This window comes from Budorcas taxicolor, chromosome 3 (genome assembly GCF_023091745.1).
Source record: "Budorcas taxicolor isolate Tak-1 chromosome 3, Takin1.1, whole genome shotgun sequence".
Classification (NCBI taxonomy): Eukaryota; Metazoa; Chordata; class Mammalia; order Artiodactyla; family Bovidae; genus Budorcas; species Budorcas taxicolor.
In genome coordinates, this window is record NC_068912.1 from 35,450,565 (window position 1) to 35,472,164 (window position 21,600).

At 39.3% G+C, this 21,600-nt stretch overlaps 1 protein-coding gene across 1 annotated transcript in view; it reads left to right on the forward strand.

Moving 5' to 3' along the window:
• The window catches only part of LOC128044919 (calcium-binding mitochondrial carrier protein SCaMC-1), a 56,625-nt gene that overhangs the window by 34,038 nt on the left and 987 nt on the right, over positions 1 to 21,600 (forward strand). Inside the window, exons 7-9 of the mRNA XM_052637337.1 lie at positions 3,216 to 3,323; positions 4,767 to 4,934; positions 20,791 to 20,941. Of these exons, the coding sequence (XP_052493297.1) occupies positions 3,216 to 3,323; positions 4,767 to 4,934; positions 20,791 to 20,941 (427 nt within the window). The remainder of the gene's footprint in view (positions 1 to 3,215; positions 3,324 to 4,766; positions 4,935 to 20,790; positions 20,942 to 21,600) is intronic.

Here is a 21,600-nt window from a genome sequence, read left to right on the forward strand (position 1 = left end):
TTCGAATGCCTCAAGGCCGGGTATATAACCCTTCGTTATCCATTCCCAGCCTCAGGTACTCGGTGAACGCTCATAACCCTTTGTTAGGCTCGTTCCAGCTTCCAAGCTTCGTCATGAGTGGAGCAAATACATTTTCAGTGTTTGCTCAAAGCTTTCCAGCTCCTCCACAGACTTATAGAATGTGACGAGTTCTGGGGATAGGCCCAGGGAGAAGTAGAAGGAGAAACCTGCAAAGGAGACTGAGACGGAGCAGCCAAGGGGACAGAAAGGAATCCATAGAAAGTGATGGCCTAGAAGTCAGAGGAAGAAGAGACTTTCATGAAGGGTAGGAAATATGATAAAAAGTTTTATCTTTTAGGATTTATCACCTCAGGGATAGGAAAACTTGGTATAAATGTTTCAGAGATGCAATGAGGTGAGAAACCAATTGAGATGAGCTAAAGGGAATGGGAGGCAAAGAAAACTGGACAGTAGACACGTTTGTTAGGAATTTACCTTCAATGAAAGGAAGGAGGAAAGACAAGGGAGAGAGTGACAGAATGGAAGGATGTTGGGTTTTGATATTTTGTTTTCATGGCATGCCTGTGGCTGAAGGAAGCATGTCAGTACAAAGAAGGAAGTCAAAAAATATAAGTGAGAGAGTTAGACAAGTATTGTAAGTATTCAGGCCAAGTATGTATGTGGGGTAGGGAGTGGAAGGGCAGAGAAAGAAATGTTATCCAGACTCTGGCAGGATTTGCCTTTGACTGCATGGAGAACTCTTGTCATGTCAGCTTAGGAAGAAGTGAATGTGGGTGATTTTGTGGGAAGTGGACAGAAATACCAAGATATCCTTGCCTGTTGGCCTCTTTGTTCTTCCTTGAGTTCCCAAGAAAGGACCTTTCTTTTTTTTTTAGAATAAGGGAGGAAGTGGTACTGGAAGCTGGAGGAGAATGAAATGGAGAAGGTTGAAATAGATATTCTGACAAATGGAGAGAGAGTTGACATGGATGGGGTGGATGGAAAGAAAAACAAATTGGAAGAAAGAAAGGAAAGAAATTGAAATCCTGAAAAGGTTTTCAATGGCTTTGAGAGCCCATCTAAACCTCCTTTGGAAAAGTCAAATTCTGTGGCCTTGAGCAAGCCTCTTAAAGCCTCTTTCACCTGATACCACATCCCTAGGGTAGAAACTAAGCTTGGGTGACACAGGGTTAAGCCCCTGTCACTTTGCCTAACCCTGTATCTCTGTCCTCAACTCTTCCCTTTGTGCATGGTATGTTTTGGGGTGCAAAAGTCCCAAACCCATACTCTTAAAATGTTTATTTTCTACCAGTCACTAAGTATTTACTGAGTACTTTTGATGGGTGCTTTGGGTTGGGGTACAGTATGTAAAAGATATGTCTTCAAGGTTCCTATTCACACGCAGGATGGCTTTCGATAAATTGTATTTTTAATGATTGTGATGATCTAACATACAGGAAAATTAATAGGGCCTATGCAGAAGAGGAGTTTTGGTTATTAACATTATGATGTAGTTCAAGAAATAGAGCCCATAGAAACATTGACTTTTGGGGGAGACAGATATCTGCCATTTGGGGAACTTTTTGAAATTGTATTCAATTTTCATCATGAGCTGAGAAGCACAACTTTACTAGGACAAAGTATTCCTGTAATTTTGCACTAAGTTCTTCTGATTTTAAGGAATTGAACTCTGGCTGGCTCAGGAAAGCCAGGTGGGGGTGGGGGTAGGGGTCGCTGTGGGGATGCCTGGGGCATTAAGGGGAGGAGCCTTAGGGAGTGCAGAAGTGGAACCTCGCTGACCTGTCCCTTCTCCATGTGTCTGGTGCTTTGTCACTTTGTCCATTTCTCCCTCTGATATCAGTGCCTAATTACACTTACAGACCCATGTCACAATTCTAGGAGAAAGAATCTGATTTGCTTGGCTTCTAACCACAGTCTAATTTGGGCAGAGATTTTCTCACCAAGCTGTATACAGATGATAATGATAATAATAATAACAACAACAACATTTATTGAACATTTGCCCAGCACTGTGCTAACTGTGTTATGTGTATTACCTAATAACTCTTTCATCAAGCCCGTTTGGTATAGGTCTTGTTGTCACAGATGAGGCACCTGCAGTTTGGGTATGTTTGTGAACTTACTCAGAGCCATATAGTTCTGGGGTTCCATTTCAGGTCTGCCTGCCTTTGGAGCCCATGATATTAACATCCTGCCCCATCAGTACTTTGGCTGCTCTTGTGCCACACTTCCAGCTGTGGCCAGATCAGCCTTGTCACTTGCTTTAGTACTGGTGGGCCAAGGGGTCTGGGGTTGTTTTGTTAGTGTAATCATATGTATTATCTACAAAAACTGTTTTTCTAAGCTGTTTTATTATGTGTTTGTTTCTGATTTATTTGTACTGGTGAAAACCATGGGGACAGTATCTAAAAGCTGTGAGCACTTTATTAACCTGTGCATCTGGTGAAGAATGCTGTGATTCTGTTTCAGCAAAGGAGCTACAGGGTCACCTCTGTGGACCATCTGTGTTTTGTGGAATTCTAACTTGAAAATCACTCTCCAGTAAATGAGTCTATTAGCATTCAAGCCTTGCTTTTCTGTTAGATACTGTTAATGCAGTGTGTGCATTTTGAGAAACATCACATTGTCAATTAATTGATTTCTAGGAGCTGATTTGTATTTTGGTATTGTCTTAGCTTGGGCTGCCGTAACAGAGCACCATACGCTGGGTGGTTTAAAGAATGGAAGTTTATTTCTCATGGTTCTAGAGCTGGGGAATCTGTCATCAAGGTGCTTTGGTTTCTGGTGAGGGCTGTCATTTTGGCTTGCAGATGGCCACCCTTTCACTATCTGTTCACATGGCCTTTCCTTGGTGCATGCGTGTTGGGTGAGGGGGGAGATAGAGAGAAAGGAAGAGGCAGAGAAAAGTGAAGGGGAGGGAAGGAGGATGAGATTGAACATGTATGTGGGAGAAAGGTAAAGAGAACTCTGATGTCTCTTATAAGAATACTAACCCTGTCATGAGGGCCCAATCTCATGATCAGACCATAATTTCTCCCAAAGGCCCCATCTCCAGATACCATGCATTGGAGGTTAATGCAGTTTCAAAATATGAATCGGGGGGGAGGGGGCGGGGGGGAGGGAGAAATGGGGGAAGAACACAGTTCATTCTATAGCAAATATTAATATGCACATTTAAAACTTCATTTATACAGTACAAGAAGTTGCTTACTGAGGATGGACAGAAAATAGGAACCTTTGAGAGATTTGTATCTGGTTCCATGGCTGGAGCAACTGCACAGACTTTTATTTATCCTATGGAGGTAAGTACTATTATGAAGTCTATTGTATTAGTGGTGTTTGTATTTTTATCTATTGCTGCATAATAGGTATCCCAAAATTAATAGTTTAAAACATATTTATCATCTCACAGTTTCTGTGGGTCAGTAATCTGGCTTCTGGTTCAGGATTTCTCACAACCTGCAGTCAGGGTGTCAGCCAAGGCTGCAGTCCCTGCAGGTATCAATGGGGGATGGACTTCCTCTTAAGTTTATTCCTGTGTGTATTGCCAGGACTCCATAGCTATTGGTTGAAGATATCTTTTCCTTATTGCATGGGCCTCTCCATAGGATGCTTGTGTATCCTCATAACATGGTAGCTGTATTTTTTTCCAAATCAGTTATTAAAGAGAACACCCAAGATGGAAATTGCACTCTTTGGTCACATCTGCTCTACTTTGTAGGTTGCACAGACTGCCCCTGATAGACTGTGGAAAGGGATACACATGGTATAAATACCAGGAGGCTGGGAGAGTTGGGCTTTATCTTGAAGGCTGGTTGCAATAGTGTTAATAAGAATTAGAACACCCAATTCTCTCTAAAGAGTTCCTATACCATAAATTTTATAATGGAACCTTAGAATTAGATTAGGTGATGGTAATCCTAACTGGACATCCTTCCGTTAGAGCATAGATTAGCAAACCATGGATCTGTGAACTATTTTGTACAGCCTTTTTTTTTGGTTTTTGCATTTTTACCTTTCAAAGGTGGTTTAAAAAACAAAACCACACAATACAAAACCAAAGTATTTGCAAAAGAGACCTGGTATTTTAGTCCTACAGAAACTAAAATATTCACTTTATAGAAAAAGTTCACCAACTCCTCCTTTAGGGTAAAAATAATATTATAGATGTAGATATCTTTATTGATATGACAAAGGGTTTTTTAATAACTGAAAAGACCTAAGAAATACCTTTAATTTTCATCTTTATGGTATGTATGTTAATATAGCTTTCCTTTCAAGCATCTTAATATTATTGTTCATATTACTCCACACACCCCTCAAAAGATATCGTAATTAATATCTAAGCTTCCTCTTACATCCTCCACCTCAGTTAATAGCATCACCTTCCCTCTATCCTGCTGGTCACATCCTGAGTTCCATGCTAGAAACTCTTGAGTCATCCTTCCCCCACCCTCCATATCTAATTTGTCACAGTTTTGTTAAGATATCAATAGATTACCTTCTGTTTCCTCTGCCACTGCCCTAATTCAGATTCTTTTTACAATTAAAGCATCTTCTTGACTCTGAGCTTAGACCCTCAAGAGATATACTGTGTAAGAGTTTCTTACACATCAACAAATTGGACAGTCATTTGAGTGACAGTATATGCTAGGTATTTGTTCTCTGTAAAATTACTTCTTTCAAATTCTATGATGATAGCATTAGTGTTAATAATAGTATTTGTTATATTCTTTCATAACCAGGTTCTGAAAACCAGGCTGGCTGTAGGCAAAACTGGACAATACTCTGGAATGTTTGATTGTGCCAAGAAGATTTTGAAATATGAAGGCATGGGAGCTTTTTACAAAGGTTATGTTCCCAATTTATTAGGCATCATACCTTATGCAGGTATAGATCTTGCTGTATATGAGGTGAGTTTGTAGCAATCTTTTGAATCCAAAATATAGTTAAGTAGTTCTCATTGTTAGAGTTTGACTATATAGAGAAGTACATGTCTGTCAGGAAACAGTTTGTAAACGAAAGTAGATTCAAGGGTGTATTCTTTAATCTTTCTGAGACCCCCATATGCCTGTGATCTTTTGTGTTAGATTTCCCTGTTAATTATTGTTATTAATGAAGATAATAGACTCATATTCAGATATAGTTGTTTAATTCTCTAATACCATATACAAAAATAAAATAAAAATAGATTAAAGTGCTAAGGCTGGATACCATAAAACTCCTAGAGGAAAACATAGGCAGAACAAATCTTCAACATAAATCACAGAAATATTTTTTTGGACCCATCTCCTAGAGTAAAGGAAATAAAAACAAAAATAAACAAATGAAACCTAATTAAACTTAAAAAGCTTTTGCACAACAAAGGAAGCCATAAGCAGCATGAAAAGACTGCATGTAGGCTAGGATAGAACATTTGCAAAGAGTGCTACCAGTGAGGGTTAACTCCCAAAATTCACAAACAGCTTAATATCAAGAAACAGCCCAATCACAAAATCAGCAAAAGGCCTAAACAAACGATGCTCCCAAGAAGACATATAGATGGCCAACAGGCACATGAAAATATGCTCAATATCACTAGTTATCGGGAAAGTGCTGATCAAAGCTACAGTGAAGTATCACCTCACAGCAGTCAGTTGGCCATCATTAAAAAGTCTAAAAATAAAAAATGCTGGACACAGTGTGGAAAAAGGGGAATCCTTGTACATTGTTGTTAGGAATGTTATTTGGTACAACCATTATGGAAAACAGTATGAAAGTTCCTTAAAAAAACCTAAAAATACAGCTACCATATGCTTCTGCAGTTCCATTCCTGGGTGTGTATCCAGAGAAAACTTTAATATGAAAAGATACATGCACCTCAGTGTTCATATCAGCACTATTTAGCCAAGACAAGCAAGCTACCTAAGGTCCATTGACAGATGAATGGATAAAGAATATGTATTTATACACAGTGGAAACTCAGCCATAAAAAATGAAATAATGTCATTCGCAGCAAGATGGATGGACCTTGTTTTGTTTAGTTGCTAAGTAGTGTCTGACTGTTTGCAACCCAGTGGACTTTAGCCTGCCAGGCTCCTCTACCCATGGGATTTCCCAGGCAAGAACACTGGAATGGGTTGCCACTTCCTTCTCCAGGGGATCTTCCCAATCCAGGGATCAAACCTGTGCCTCCTGCATTGGCAGGTGAATTCTTTACCACTGAGCTACTGTATAACACAGGAAACTATATTCGATGTCTTGTAATAACCTATAATGGAAAAGAATCTGAAAAAAAAGACTGTATAACTGAATCACCTTGCTGTATACCTGAAGCTAACACAACATTGTAAATTAGTTATACTTTAAAAAAATTATTACAGATGTAGTTGTTCAGCTTGGAAGATGATACTAGGGCTTTTAAAGAGAGAGATAATAAGCAAAAATGGCATATTTTCTTTGGTTTGTAAAAATTTCATTTTGATAAAGCCAAGAGACTGATGTGTGAGTAGCACAGATTTATTCTTTGTACTTGCCAGCCTGAAGAAACCTAGCAGGAAATAATCAAACACAAATCATTTATTTGGGATCAAAGAATTGCAATTCAGTGCACCCAGATTTGGGTAGCAATATCAACATTGCCTGCTAGGGAGTAAAAGGGGTTTTTAATGGCAAAGAAGGGAGGTTTTCATTACAAAGAATTTTAGAGGGAGCTGAAGGCAGAATTTAGTTGGCTAAACATGATTGATGGCTAAGGCTATCACTGGAGGGAGATAAGAATTCGTTACTGTGACAAGTTGTCAGTGTTCTTGCAGAGTCCTTGGACTATCTGTGGTGTGGCCCAGTTCTTAAGTTCATGGTTCTACCTGGTGAGACGTACATAAGGTCTAACTCTTGAATGGCCTTTTGGCTTCATTTTAAAACCCCTTGGCATAAATGACTCCGTTTTATTTCACATATCGCCCTTTGGATCAAGATCATTCTCTAAAAGCATTGCCAAACAATTTAGAGGTTTACTTTGTCCCATATCTCTGGGATGGACCTGTGCCATAAAATCATGTTCCTTGTTGCGGAGAATTTTTAATCTCCAATGCTTATTTCAGAGTCAGTGTCATAGGGTTAGACCACATTTGAGCAACAGGGAGATATTCAGGAAATGACTCTTGGGCAGATTTGGTGACTCATAAGGAAGTTGTAAGTCACTACTAAGGGTTAATAACTGATCAGTTAGGATCAGACAGTAATGAGTAGTTTTGCCACTATGTAAAGGGAGAAGAGTTGCAAGGTTGAGCTTGTTGTAGCAGGGAAGGGTTATGTCACAAGTTAGTAATGATATTTCATATGGGGTAAGACAGCTTGCAGAAAGGTATTGAGTGTGATGAGAATTGAGCAAGCCTCCTGTTGCATGGGGGAACATAGATATATAAGTGGAGAGACTGTAACCATTTCCTCAGTTATGTTGTAAGGGCTGCTGCTTCTGAAATAGCTGTTATGCATGGAGGCAGACCTCTGGCCACAGGTCCAACTGTTGAGTGTCATAGCCAAGGGATTGGTGTTGACTTCTGTGCCTTTGGGTAAGCAATCCTAATGCATATCTCTGCTCTTGAACATGAGGTAGAAAAGGGGAAGCGGATAATTAGAATGTCCTAAAGCAGGAGACAACAAACTCCACTTCTCAGGTTCTGGAGCCATAAAGATGTCTTCTTTCTACTCTAAAGGATCTTGTCTTTGAGCTTTGAGCAATGAATAAAGAGGCTGGGCAACTAAAAGTGTTTGGTCAGCTCAAGATATTTTATTTATTTATTTTAGGCTGGTGGACTTTATTTTTTAAATTAATTAATTTATTTTGATTGAAGGCTAGTTACTTTACAATATTGTGGTGCATTTGGCCATACATTGACATGAATCAGCCATGGGTGTACATGTGTCCCCCATCCTGAACCCCCTCCCACTTCCCTCCCCATCCCATCCCTCAGGGTCATCCCAGTGCACCAGCCCTAAGCACCCTGTTTTATGCATCAAACCTGGACTGGCAGTCTGTTTCACATATGATAATATACATGTTTCAATGCTATTCTTTCAAATCATCTCACCCTCGCCCTCTCCCACAGAGCCCAAAAGACTGTTCTTTACATCTGTGTCTCTTTTGCTGTCTCACATATAGGGTAATTGTTACCATCTTTCTAAATTCCATATATATGTGTTAGTATACTGCCTTGGTGTTTTTCTTTCTGACTTACTTCACTCTTTATAATAGTCTCCAGTTTCACCCACTTCATCAGAACTGATTCAAATGCATTCTTTTTAATGTCTGAGTAATATTCCATTGTGATATGTACCACAGCTTTCTTATCCATTTGTCTGCTGATGGACATCTAGGTTGCTTCTGTGTCCTGGCTATTGTAAATAGTGCTGTGATGAACATTGGGGTACACGTGTTCTTTCAATTATGGTTTCCTGAGTGTGTATGCCCAGCAGTAGGATTGCTGGGTCATATGGCAGTTCTATTTCCAGTTTTTTAAGGAATCTCCACACTGTTCTCCATAGTGGCTGTACTAGTTTGCATTCTCACCAACAGTGTAAAAGGGTTCCTTTTTCTCCACACCCTCTCCAGCATTTATTGTTTGTAGACTTTTTGAGAGCAGCCATTCTGACTGGCATGAGATGGTACCTCATTGTGGTTTTGATTTGCATTTCTCTGATAATGAGTGACGTTGTGCATCTTTTCATGTGCTTGTTGGCCATCTGTATGTCTTCTTTGGAGAAATGTCTGTTTAGTTCCTTGCCCATTTTTTTGATTGGGTCATTTATTTTTCTGGAAGTGAGTGTAGGAGTTGCTTGTATATTTTTGAGATTAATTTGTTGTCAGTTGCTCGTTTGCTATTATTTTCTCCATTCTGAAGGCTATCTTTTCACCTTGCTTATAGCTTCCTTCATTGTGAAAAAGCTTTTAAGTTTAATTAGGTCCCATTTGTTTATTTTTGCTTTTACTGCCCTTACTCTGGGAGGTGGTCATAGAGGATCCTGCTGTGATTTATATCAGAGAGTGTTTTGCCTATGTTTTCCTCTAAGAGTTTTATAGTTTCTGGTCTTACATTTAGATCTTTAATCCATTTTGAGTTCATTTTTGTGTATGGTGTTAGAAAGTGTTCTAGTTTCATTCTTTTACAAGTGGTTGACCAGTTTTCCCAGCACCACTTGTTAAAGAGATTGTCTTTTGTCCATTGTATATTCTTGGCTCCTTTATCAAAGATAAGATGTCCATAGGTGTGTGGATTCTCTGGGCTTTCTATTTTTTGTTCCATTGTTCTATATTTCTGTCTTTGTGCCAGTACCATACTGTTTTGATGACTGTAGCTTTGTAGTATAGTCTGAAGTCAGGCAGGTTGATTCTTCCAGTTCCATTCTTCTTTCTCAAGATTGATTTGGCTTTTCGAGGTTTTTTGTATTTCCATACAAACGTGAAATTATTTGTTCTAGTTCTGTGAAAAATACCATTGATAGCTTGATAGGGATTGCATTGAATCTATAAATTTCTTTGGGTAGTATATTCATTTTCACTATATTGATTCTTCCAATCCATGAACATGGTATATTTCTCCATCTATTAGTGTCCTCTTTGATTTCTTTCATCAGTGTTTTATAGTTTTCTATATATAGATCTTTTGTTTCTTTAGGTAGATTTATTCCTGGGTGTTTTATTCTTTTCATTGCAATGGTGAATGGAATTGTTTCCTTAATTTTTCTTTCTGTTTTTTCATTGTTAGTGTATAGGAATACAAGGGATTGCTGTGTGTTACTTTTATACCCTGCAACTTTGCTATATTCACTGATTAGCTCTAGCAATTTTCTGGTGGAGTCTTTAGGGTTTGCCATGTGGAGGATCATGTCATCTGCAAACAGTGAGAGTTTTGCTTCTTTTCCAGTCTGGATTCCTTTTATTTCTTTTTCTTCTCTGATTGCTGTGGCAAAAACTTCCAAAACTATGTTGAATAGTAGTGGTGAGAGTGGGCACCCTTGTCTTGTTCCTGATTTTAGGGGAAATGCTTTCAATTTTTTACCATTGAGGATAATGTTTCCTGTGGGTTTATCATATATGGTTTTTATTATGTTGAGGTATGTTCCTTCTATGCCTGCTTTCTGGAGGGTTTTTATCATAAATGGATGTTGAATTTTGTCAAAGGCTTTCTCTGCATCTATTGATATACTCACATGGTTTTTATCTTTCAGTTTGTTAATGTGGTGTATTACGTTGATTGATTTGTGGATATTAAAGAATCCTTGCATCCCTGGGATAAAGCTCACTTGGTCATGATGTATGATCTTTTTAATATGTTGTTGGATTCTGTTTGCTAGAATTTTGTTAAGGATTTTTGCATCTGTGTTCACCAGTGATATTGGCCTGTAGTTTTCTTTTTTTGTGGCATCTTTGTAAGGTTTTGATATTAGGGTGATGGTGGCCTCATAGAATGAGTTTGGGAGTTTACCTTCCTCTGCAATTTTCTGGAAGAGTTTGAGTAGGATAGGTGTTAGCTCTTCTCTAAATTTTTGGTAGAATTCAGCTACGAAGCCATCTGGTCCTGAGCTTTGTTTGCTGGAAGATGTCTGATTAGTTTCAATTTCCATGCTTGTGATGGGTCTGTTAAAATTTTCTATTTCTTCCTGGTTCAGTTTTGGAAAGTTATACTTTTCTAAGAATTTGTCCATTTCTTCCAAGTTGTCCACTTTATTGACATATAGTTGCTGATAGTAGTCTTTTATGATCCTTTGTATTTCTATGTTGTCTGTTGTGATTTCTGCGTTTTCATTTCTAATTTTGTTGATTTGATTCTTCTCCCTTTGTTTCTTGATGAGTCTGGCTAATGGTTTGTCTCTTTTATTTATCTTCTCAAAGAACCAGCTTTTAACTTTGTTGATTTTTGCTATGGTCTCCTTTGTTTCTTTTTCATTTATTTCTGCTCTAATTTTTATGATTTCTTTCCTTCTACTAACCCTGGGGTTCTTCATTTCTTCCTTTTATAGTTGCTTTAGTGTAGAGTTAGGCTATTTATTTGGTTTTTCTCTTGTTTCTTAAGGTAAGCTTGTATTGCTATGAACCTTCCCCTTAGCACTGCTTTTACTAAATCCTATAGGTTTTGGGTTGTTGTGTTTTCATTTTCATTCATTTCTATGCATATTTTGATTTCTTCTGTGATTTGTTAGTTTTTCAGAAGGGTGTTGTTTAGCCTCCATATGTTTGTATTTTTAATAATTTTTTTCTTGTAGTTGACATCTAATCTTACAGCATTGTGATCAGAAAAAATGCTTGGAATTATTTCATTTTTTTTTGAATTTACCAAGGCTAGATTTATGGCCCAGGATGTGATCTACCCTGGAGAAGGTTCTGTGTGCACTTGAGAAAAACGTCAAATTCATTGTTTGGGGGTGAAATGGCCTATAGATATCAATTAGGTCTAACTGGTTCATTGTATCATGTAAAGTTTGTGTTTCCTTGTTAATTTTCTGTTTAGTTGATGTATCCATAGGTGTGAGTGGGGTGTTAAAGTCTCCCACTATTATTGTGTTATTGTTAATTTCCCCTTTCATGCTTGTTAGCATTTGCCTTACATATTGCAGTGCTTCTATGTTGGGTGCTTACATATTTATAATTGTTGTATCCTTTTCTTGGATTGATCTTTCTTTGTCTCCTGTCACAGCCTTTATTTCAAAGTTTATTTTATCTGAGTATTGCTAATCCTGCTTTCTTTTGGTCTCCATTTTCATGAAATATGTTTTTCCAGCCCTTCACTTTCAGTCTGTATGTGTCCCTAGGTTTGAGGTGGGTCTCTTGTAGACAGCATATATAGGCGTCTTATTTTTGTATCCATTCAGCCAGTCTTTTTCTTTTGGTTGGAGCATTCAACCCATTTACATTTAAGGTAATTATTGATAACTGCAATCCCATTGCCATTTACTTTGTTATTTGGGGTTCGATTTTATACACCTTTTCTGTGTTTCCTGTCTAGAGAAGATCGTTTACCATTTGTTGAAGAGCTGGCTTAGTTGTGCTGAATTCTCTCAGCTTTTGCTTGTCTGTAAAGCTTTTGATTTCTCCTTCATATTTGAATGAGATCCTTGCTGGGTACAGTAATCTGGGTTGTAGGTTTTTCTCTTTCATCACTTTAAGTATGTCATGCCATTTCCTTCTCGCCTGAAGAATTTCTATTGAAAGATCAGCTGTTATCCTTATGGGAATTCTCTTGTGTGTTATTTGCTGTTTTTCCCTTGCTCCTTTTAATATTTGTTCTTTGTGTTTGATCTTTGTTAATTTGATTAATACATGTCTTGGGGTGTTTTGCCTAGAGTTTATCCTATTTGGGACTCTCTGGGTTTCTTGGACTTGGGTGGCTATTTCCTTCCCCATTTTAGGGAAGTTTTCAACTATTATCTCCTCAAGTATTTTCTCATGGCCTTTCTTTTTGTCTTCTGGGACTCCTATGATTCACATGTTGAGGCATTTAACATTGTCCCAGAGGTCTCTGAGGTTGTCCTCGTTTCTTTTAATTCTTTTTTCCTCTCTGCTTCATTTATTTCCACCATTCTATCTTCCACCTCACTTATCCTATCTTCTACCTCTGTTATTCTACTGTTGGTCCCCTCCAGAGTGTTTTTGATCTCATTTATTGCATTATTCATTATTGATTGACTCTTTTTTTATTACTTCTAGGTCCTTTTTAAACATTTCTTGCGTCTTCTCAATTCTTGTCTCCAGACTATTTATCTGTAAATCCATTTTGTTTTCAAGATTTTGGATCATTTTTACTATCATTATTCTGAATTTTTTTACATTTAAACTCCCTATCTACTCCTCTTTTGTTTGGTTTGGTGGGCATTTATCTGTTCTTTTACCTGCTGAATATTTCTCTGCCTTTTCATCTTGTTTAGATTGCTGTGTTTGGGGTGGCCTTTCTGAATGCTGGAAGTTTGTGGTTCCTCTTTATTGTGGAGGTTCCTCCCTGTGGGTGGGGTAGGATGAGTGGCTTGTCAAGGTTTCCTGGTTAGGGAAGCTTGAGTCAGTGTTCTGGTGGGTGGAGCTGGATCACTTTTCTCTGGAGTGCAATGAAGTGTCCAGTAGTGAGTTTTGAGGTGTCTGTGGGTTCGGTGTGACTTTTGGCCCCCTGTATTTTAATGCTTAGGGTTATGTTCCTGCATTATTGCAGAATTAGCTTGGTATGTCTTGCTCTGAAACTTGTTGGCTCTTGGGTGGAGCTTGGTTTCAATGTAGGTATGGAGGCTTTTGGATGAGCTCTTGTCAATTAATGTTCCCTAGAGTCAGGAGTTTTCTGGTATTCTAAAGCTTTGGATTTAAGCCTCCAGCCTCTGGTTTTCAATCTTATTCTTACAGTAGCCTCAAGACTTCTCTATCCATAATGCACTGATGATAAAACATCTAGGTTAATTGAGAAAAAATTTTCCACAGTGAGGTACACCCAGAAAGGTTCACAGAGTTACATGGAGAAGAGAAGAGGAAGAAGGGAGATAGAGGTGATCTGAAGGAGAAGAGGGGAAATCAAAAGGGGAGACAGCAAGCTAGTCATTAATCAATTCCCTATGTGTTCTCCACAGTCTGGAACACTCAGAGAGGTTCACAGAGTTACATAGAGAAGAGAAGGAGGAGGAAGGAGATAGAGGTGGCCAGGAGGAGAAGAGGGGGAATCAAAAGGAGAGAGACAGATCTAGCCCATAATCAGTTTTATAAGTGTTCTCCACAGCCCAGAATACCCAAAGAGATTCATAGAGTTGGGTAGAGAAGAGAAGGGGGAGGGAGGAGATAGAGATGACCTGGGGGAGAAAACAGAGTCAAAAGGGGAAGAGGGCAATTAAGCCAGTAATCACACTCCTAAGTAAAAATGGGTACTGAAGACTGGATTCTTAAAGGTACAAAATTGATAACCAATACCAAAAAGCAATGATTAAAAATCTAGAGTAGAGGTTAGACTCTCAAAAATACAATATTAAAAAAACAAAGCAAAATCACAAAAATTATTAAAAATGAAATTTGCTTTAAAATAGGGTCTTTTTTTGCAAGGTAATAGTAGGTTATAAAAGTGAAAATTACAGGAGTAATAATGATCTTAAAAATTAAAAAAAAATTTTTTTAATGATAATAATAAAATATATCTAGGAATTTCTCTGGAGCTGTTGAGGGCAGTGTGGGGTCAGTTCAGTTTCAGATAGTTCCTTGTTCCAGGTTATATTTCTTCTCCAGGTCTATAGGCCCTTTCCAATGTAGTTGGTGCTAACTACAGAGTTTTAATCTGTTGCACCTGTCACTTCCAAAGCAGTTCCCTCTTTGTTTATTTTGGCTTCCTCTGTTTGCAAGTATCTACAGTGTCTGATTTTCACCCTGACACAAGGTGGCGAAGGTGGTCACTTATTTAGGCTCACTTGTTCAGTCGTGCTGTTGGGAGGGAGAAATACTGCAAACAAATATCACTGGCATGTGTGAGGAGTGCTCTCAGTGTCTGGGTCACACTGGGTTGGCCCCTGCTCGTGGTGTGTGTGCTTTTCCAGTCTACACTGCTCAGGTTCCAGGTTGCTCTGCAGGGGAACTGTCTAAAGCAGGCCCTGGGTTGCGTGCACTTCCCAGGTCTAAGCCGCTCAGGTTCAGGTTCTTGGGTACTCCACAAAGGCACAGACTTGGTTGGGCCTGAGTTTTGTGCCCTTCCCAGGTGCAACCAGCTCAGGTGACCAGGTGCTTGGCGAGCACACTCTCCCCAGGTGGGGGGTACATCTTATCACCTCCCCAGTCCCAGCCGCTTGGTTTCTTGGGTGTGCAGTGGGGGCATCATCTCAGGTGTGCTGTGTGTCTCCTCTGGGGAGCTGATCTCTGGCTGTGGCCCTCCTGGCAGACATCAACCATCCAGGATCCTAGGAAGACTTAGTTAGCAACTGGGAGCCTGATCGCAGTTTGGTAGAGGATGCTGTCCCTGGGGCTGAGATTGCCCCTCGCCTTCTGGCTCTGTGTGTCACCTGCCTGCCTCTCTGCCTCCAGCGTGGGATGGGCTGGTCCGCACCTGGCTAGCTGTCCTCTGATATTCACTCAGTTCTTTGTTCTGTGAGCCGGTCCGGCAGTGCCTTAGGTTAGAGCTTTTCATGGGAAAATTCTCTCTTTCTCTCTTTTCTCTCTCTTTCTGGCTGTCCCACAGTTTGGGTTGCTATCTCACATTAGCTCCCTCAGATTGTCCTCAGGGCATTCAGGCCTGGTCCTTACCCTAAGCAGTGCAGCCCGCGCCTCCCTGTTCAGCCCCCATTTGCTGCTGGTGAATGTGAGCATCTGAGCTACTTCTCTGCTGGGAGTTGTGGTTAGGTACGTAACCTGTGGCTTTTTTTTTTCTTCCCATTTATGTTGCCCTCTGAGATTCCAAAATTCCCCACAGACCCACCAGTGAGAGGGTTTCCTGGTGTTTGGAAACTTCTCCTCCTTCACAACTCCCTCCCCAGGTCAGGTCTCTGTCCCTAACTCTTTTGTCTCTCTTCTTATCTTTTATGGACTTCCCTGGTGGCTCAGACTGTAAAACATCTGTCTCCAGTGCAGGAAACCTGGGTTCAATCCCTGGGTCGGGAAGATTCCCTGGAGAAGGAAATGGCAACCCACTCCAGTACTCTTGCCTAGAAAATCCCATGGATGGAGGAGCCTTGTGTCCATGGGGTCCCAAAGAGTCAGACATGATTGAGCGATGTCACTTTCACTTTATCTTTTATATTTTGTCCTACCTCCTTTTGAAGAGAATGGGCTGCCTTTCTGGATGTCTAGTGTCCTCCGCCAGCATTCAGAAGTTTTTTTGTGGAATTTGCTCAGTGTTCAAATGATCTTTCGATGAATTTGTGGAGGAGAGTGGTCTCCCTATCCTATTCCTCTGCCATCTTAGGACCGCCCGCTCCAGATGTTTTAAAGTTGTCTTTTGGTCTGTGGCTGTGGGAAATTTAACACATTTTAAATCCTAGTAGGGTCTAAAAGGAGTCCTTAATCTGAGGTTGGCTGTCCTAGGTAGTTGACCTGTGTTTGAACAAGTTGTAATTTCTCTTTGGAGACCTTCATGACCTTCAGTTGCTAACCAGCTTGAGGAGATGATGCTGACTTGCTCACTTGCTTCCTTGGAAGAGAAGAAGAGAAGGTCATCAACATATTGCAAAGAGTGGGCACTTATGGAAAAATGACAGATGCTAAATCTGCTTTTAGTATCTGTAAAAAGTAGGGCTTTCAGTCTAGACTTCTGACATGTCCAGGTGTATTGTCCTTCCCACATGAAAGCACATAACATTTGACTTTCACAATCCATGGAGATGCTGAAAAAGGTGCTACAGAGATCAATTATGATGAAAAACTACTCTCTGTAGGAACTGCCATTAAAAGAGCATGAAAGTCAAGGGCAACTGGATAGCAATTAATGACAGTGTTATGAATAGCTCTCAAATCTTGGGCAAATCTCCATTCTTTGTGGGATTTCTTAATAGGGAGAATGGGTATATTACAGGGACTAGTGCAGGGAACTATGAGGTCTTGTGTCTTATATTCATGTACGATTGGCTGAATTCTTGCTAAGGCCTCAGGACTTAAAGGACATTGTTTGATGTTAGGAACAGGCTTACCATGGTCTATTTGAATTTGAATTGGGGGACTCAGATGAATCTGCCCAATGTGGGTTGTGGATTTTGCCAAGTCTCTCAGGGACTTCCTTGAGTTTCAAGTTTTTGTTACCTTCTGAGCTTGTCTTAAGGGCAAAAACTGCTGACAAGGTTGAGGAACTTGGAATGCCACCCATTCTTGAGGGGTTGAATTAATTTCAAGGATAATTTCCCCTTTTGAGAAAAAGGGATACAAATATTTCTTCAAGTCCCTGATTTCAGTTCGTTTGGGTGTATACCTACCAGTAGAATTGCTGGGTCATGTAGTAATTCCATGTTAAGCTTTTTGTCAGTTCAGTCACTCAGTCTTGTCTGACTCTTTGGGATCCCATGAACTGCAGCACACCAGGCTTCCCTGTCCATCAGCAACTCCTGGAGCTTGCCCAAACTCATTTCCATAGAGTCGGTGATGCCATCCAACAATCTCATCCTTTGTTATCCCCTTCTCCTGCCTTCAATCTTTCCCAGAATACGGGTCTTTTCCAATGAGTCAGTTATTCGCATCAGGTGGCCAAAGTATTGGAGTTTCAGCTTCAGCATCAGTCCTTCCAATGAATATTTAGGACTGATTTCCTTAAATTGACTGGTTGGATCTCCTTGCACTCCAAGGGACTCTCAAGAGTTCAAAATACCACAATTCAAAAGCACCAATTCTTTCACGCTCAGCTTTCTTAGTGGTCCAACTCTCACATCCATACATGACTACTGGAAAAACCATAGCTTTGACTAGATGGACCTTTGTCAGCAAAGTTATATCTCTCCTTTTCAATATGCTGTCTAGGTTGGTCAAAGCTTTTCTTCCAAGGAGCAAGCATCTTTTAATTTCATGGCTACACTCACCATCTTCAGTGATTTTGGAGCCCAAGAAAATAAAGTCTGTCACTGCTTCCACTGTTTCCCCATCTATTTGCCATGAAGTGATGGGACCAGATACCATGATCTTAGTTTTTAGAATGTTGAGTTTTAAGCCAGCTTTTTCACTCTCCTCTTTCACCTTCATCGAGAGGCTCTTTAGTTCCTCTTCGCTTTCAGCCATAAGGGTGGTGTCATCTGCATATCTGAGGTTATTGCTACTCCTCCCAGCAATCTTGATTCCAGCTTGTGCTTCATCCAACCCAGCAGTTCACATGATGCACTCTGCATATAAGTTAAATAAGCAGGTTGACAATATCCAGCCTTGGTGTACTCCTTTCCCAATTTGGAACCAGTCCATTGTTCCATGTCCAGTTCTAACTGTTGCTTCTTGACCTGCATATAGATTTCTCAGGAAGCAGTTAAGGTAGTCTGATATTCCCATCTCTTGAAGAATTTTCCACAGTTTGTTGTGATCCACACAGCCAAAGGCATTACCATAGTCAATGAAGTAGAAATGGATGTTTTTCTGGAATTATCTTGCTTTTTTGATGATCCAATGGATGTTGGCAATTTGATCTCTGGTTCCTCTGCCTTTTCTAAATCCAGCTTGTACATTGGGATTTTCTTGGTTCATGTACTGTTGAAGACTAGCTTGGAGAATTTTGAGCATTACTTTGCTAGCATGTGAGATGAGTGCAATTGTGCAGTAGTTTGAACATTCTTTGGCATTGCCATTCTTTGGTATTGGAATGAAAACTGACCTTTTCCAGTCCTGTGGCCACTGTACCCTTTTTCATTCCCATTAACAGTATACTTTTCTACATCCTCACTAATATTTGTTAGTTTCTGTTTTTTTGATAGTATCCATCCCAACAGTTGTGAAACAATATCTCATTGTGCTTTTGACCTGCATTTCTCTGATGATGAGTGATGCTGAGGATCTTTTAATATGCTTGTTGTCCATCTATTTATTTTTTTGGAGAAATGTCTATTCAAGTCTTTTGCCCAGTTTTTAATTAGGTTTTTAAAATTGTTGTTGTTTAGTTTTAGAAGTTCTTTATATATTTTGGATATTAACTACTTATCAGATATATGGTTTGCAAATATATTCTCCCATTCCGTAGGTTGCCTTTTTTTCTCTCTCATTTCCTTTGCTGTGCAGAAGTTTTTAAGTTGATGAAATCCATTTGTCTATTTTTGCTTTTGTTGCCTGTGCTTTTAGTATCATATCCAAGAAATTGTTGCCAAATCCAATGTCCTAAAGCTTTAATTATCCTGAGTTTTCTCCTAGGAATTGTATACTATTATGTCTTATGTTTAGACCTCTAATTTATTTTGAGTTAGTTTTTTGTGTATATTGTAAGAGAAGGGTCCAGCTTTATTTTTCTGCTTGTGGATATCCAGTTTTCCCATTTGAGAAGAGAAGTTATTTCTGGGTTCTATTGATCTATGTATTCATCTTTATGCCAGCATGGCACTATTTTGATTACTGTTGCTTTGTAGTATATATTGAAATCAGGAAGTGTGAGGCCTCCAACTTTGTTCTTTTTCAAGGTTATTTTGGCTAGCTGGGGACCCTTGAGATTCCATTTGGGTTTTAGAATTTTTCTTTTTTATTTCTTCAAACAGTATGATTGAAATTTGAATAGTGATTGCATTGGATATGTAGATTGCTTTGGGTACTGTGCTAGTTTGTTTGGACTTCCATAAGAAAATACTAGATACCAAGAATTCTGAGGTGGTCCAGTGGTTGGGACTCTGCACTCTCACTGCCCAGGGCCCAGGTTCAATCCCTGACTGGGGAACTAAGATCTCACAAGCTGTATGGGATGACCAAAAAAAAAAAAAAAAAAACCCACAGAAAAACCAAAAAACAAAACAAAAAAAACCCAGAGACTGGGTGAGTTAAACAACAGAAATTACTTTTTCACAGTTCTGGAGGCTAGAAATCTAAGATCAAGGTTCTGGCTGATTTGGTTTGTGGGGAGGCTGTCTAACTGGCTTGCGGACTGCTGTCTTCTTGCCATGTTCCCAGAGGGAGAGAGTGAGTGAGTGAATTTTCTGGTGTTTTCTTTTTATAAAGATACTAGTCCTATTGAATCAGGACCCTGTTATGACCCTGATGTTGCCAGAGAATCTTCATAAGGAGATAAAATTTTGAGGGGTACAGAGCTAATGAAGAAGGAGAGACAGACAGAAAGAAATAAAAATAAATAAGTAAAAAAGTTTAAAAATATAGCATGACCTGAGAGATAGGTAATGATAATGGCCCTTAGCATGAGAAGAAAATGGATTATGGAATAAACGGAGAGGACTGCAAGATCATATATATTTTGTAGAACTTTAATTGTTCCAAGAGTATGTTTTCCTCTCTGTTTTCCTCCTGTTCTAGTCTTCACAGTGTAAACAGTTGATTAGTTTCTAGTCAATTGCTTCTTTTATTTCTGCAGTTCAGACATGATTATCTTTAGCCTTCATGACTCTATTTATTGTCATATATTATAGTACTAAGTGAATATTAAATAAACACTTAAATGTAATTTTTGCTCCCAAATATATAAAGCTCTTTGTGTTATATAATTGTGAGGTCCAAGTATGCAAATAAATTTTTCATTAAAATATTTTAAGTAGTGTATGATTTCTCCCATATATTAGCATATATTTTAAAAATTAAGATATTTTTATTTAAAAAGTAAATTAGCATATATATTTTATATAGTTTCTCTCAATTATGGCCCACTCATGGAAATACAGGGAGCCAGGATAACAGGGAAAAAGCGTGGCCTAGGGATCAGTACACTTGATTCTACACCCTTGTTTAAAAAACACTCCACTGAGTCTCATTTCTAAAATCAAAAGAATAGCTCCACCTTTTGTAGAGCTTTTGTAGAAGAACTGAATGAAATAACATATATGTAAAGTAAAAATCAGATGTACTTCATAGTATTATGTTATTTTCATTGATACTGTAGGAAATATTGTTTAGATCCTACATTGGTATGCGATTGATCCTCACATTTACTCAGAAGGAAGGGAGCACCCAGTGCAAGTTGTTGGTGTTTTGAATCCCTGGTGGCTTCCTTGCTTCTCGACAGAGCTGCTGCCTCTGCAGTGGCTGCTGCTTCTGGGAACGGGTTGCCCAGCGTTGCAGAAGTGTAGCCAGCCTGTTGATTCTACCAGGATGAGAGCTGCTGTGGGAATGTCCCTGTTGAGTGCAAGCAGTTGTAAGTAGCTGTTTATTATTTTTCTTTTCTGTTTCTCTGGCAGCTCCTAAAGTCTCATTGGCTAGATAATTTTGCCAAAGACTCTGTGAACCCTGGAGTCATGGTGTTGCTGGGTTGTGGTGCCTTATCCAGTACCTGTGGTCAGCTGGCCAGCTACCCCTTGGCTTTGGTGAGAACACGCATGCAGGCTCAAGGTGAGTTTTGAATGAAAGCAGGACACTGCTTTAAAAGTATAGCATCAATAACGTGCTTCTGGAACTCTCAAGTTCCACTAAGACAGCAGAGTGTGGTTTTAAGATAATATTTCTTAACCATTTTTTTACGTTATTGCCTCCCTAGGGAAGCTTTTTAGAAATTCTTTTCTAAATCAGTTCTTCATGAAATCTTAATAGGATGGATACACTGTGCATATACTGAATGTGTATCTGTGGTTTCTGCACAAATAGAGTAAGATTTTCATGCTTATGTTGAGAATGCACGTTTTAAGAGTACAGTTGGCTGTCCCCATTCGTGGGCTCTGCATCTGAGGATTCAACCTACCGTGGATTGAAAATACTCAGGGGAAAAACTCCCAAACTCCAGAAAGTTCCAAAAAGTAGAATGGGAATGTGCCATGCAGTCCACTCTTTACATTGTATTTACAAATCATCTGCATTGGAAATGCTGGTTAATTAATGATTGACTGCTTGGTTGGGGGATGTGTGGTTGGTACTTGAAAGAGAGGTTGCGGATAGAGGTGTGGATGTTCAGGGCGTACTGTTTAAAGAAATGATAGTGGATGAGATAGGCCAGGGATGAGATGAAAAGAGAGGCACAGAATTCATGCTATTTAATATAGCAATGCAATGCATTC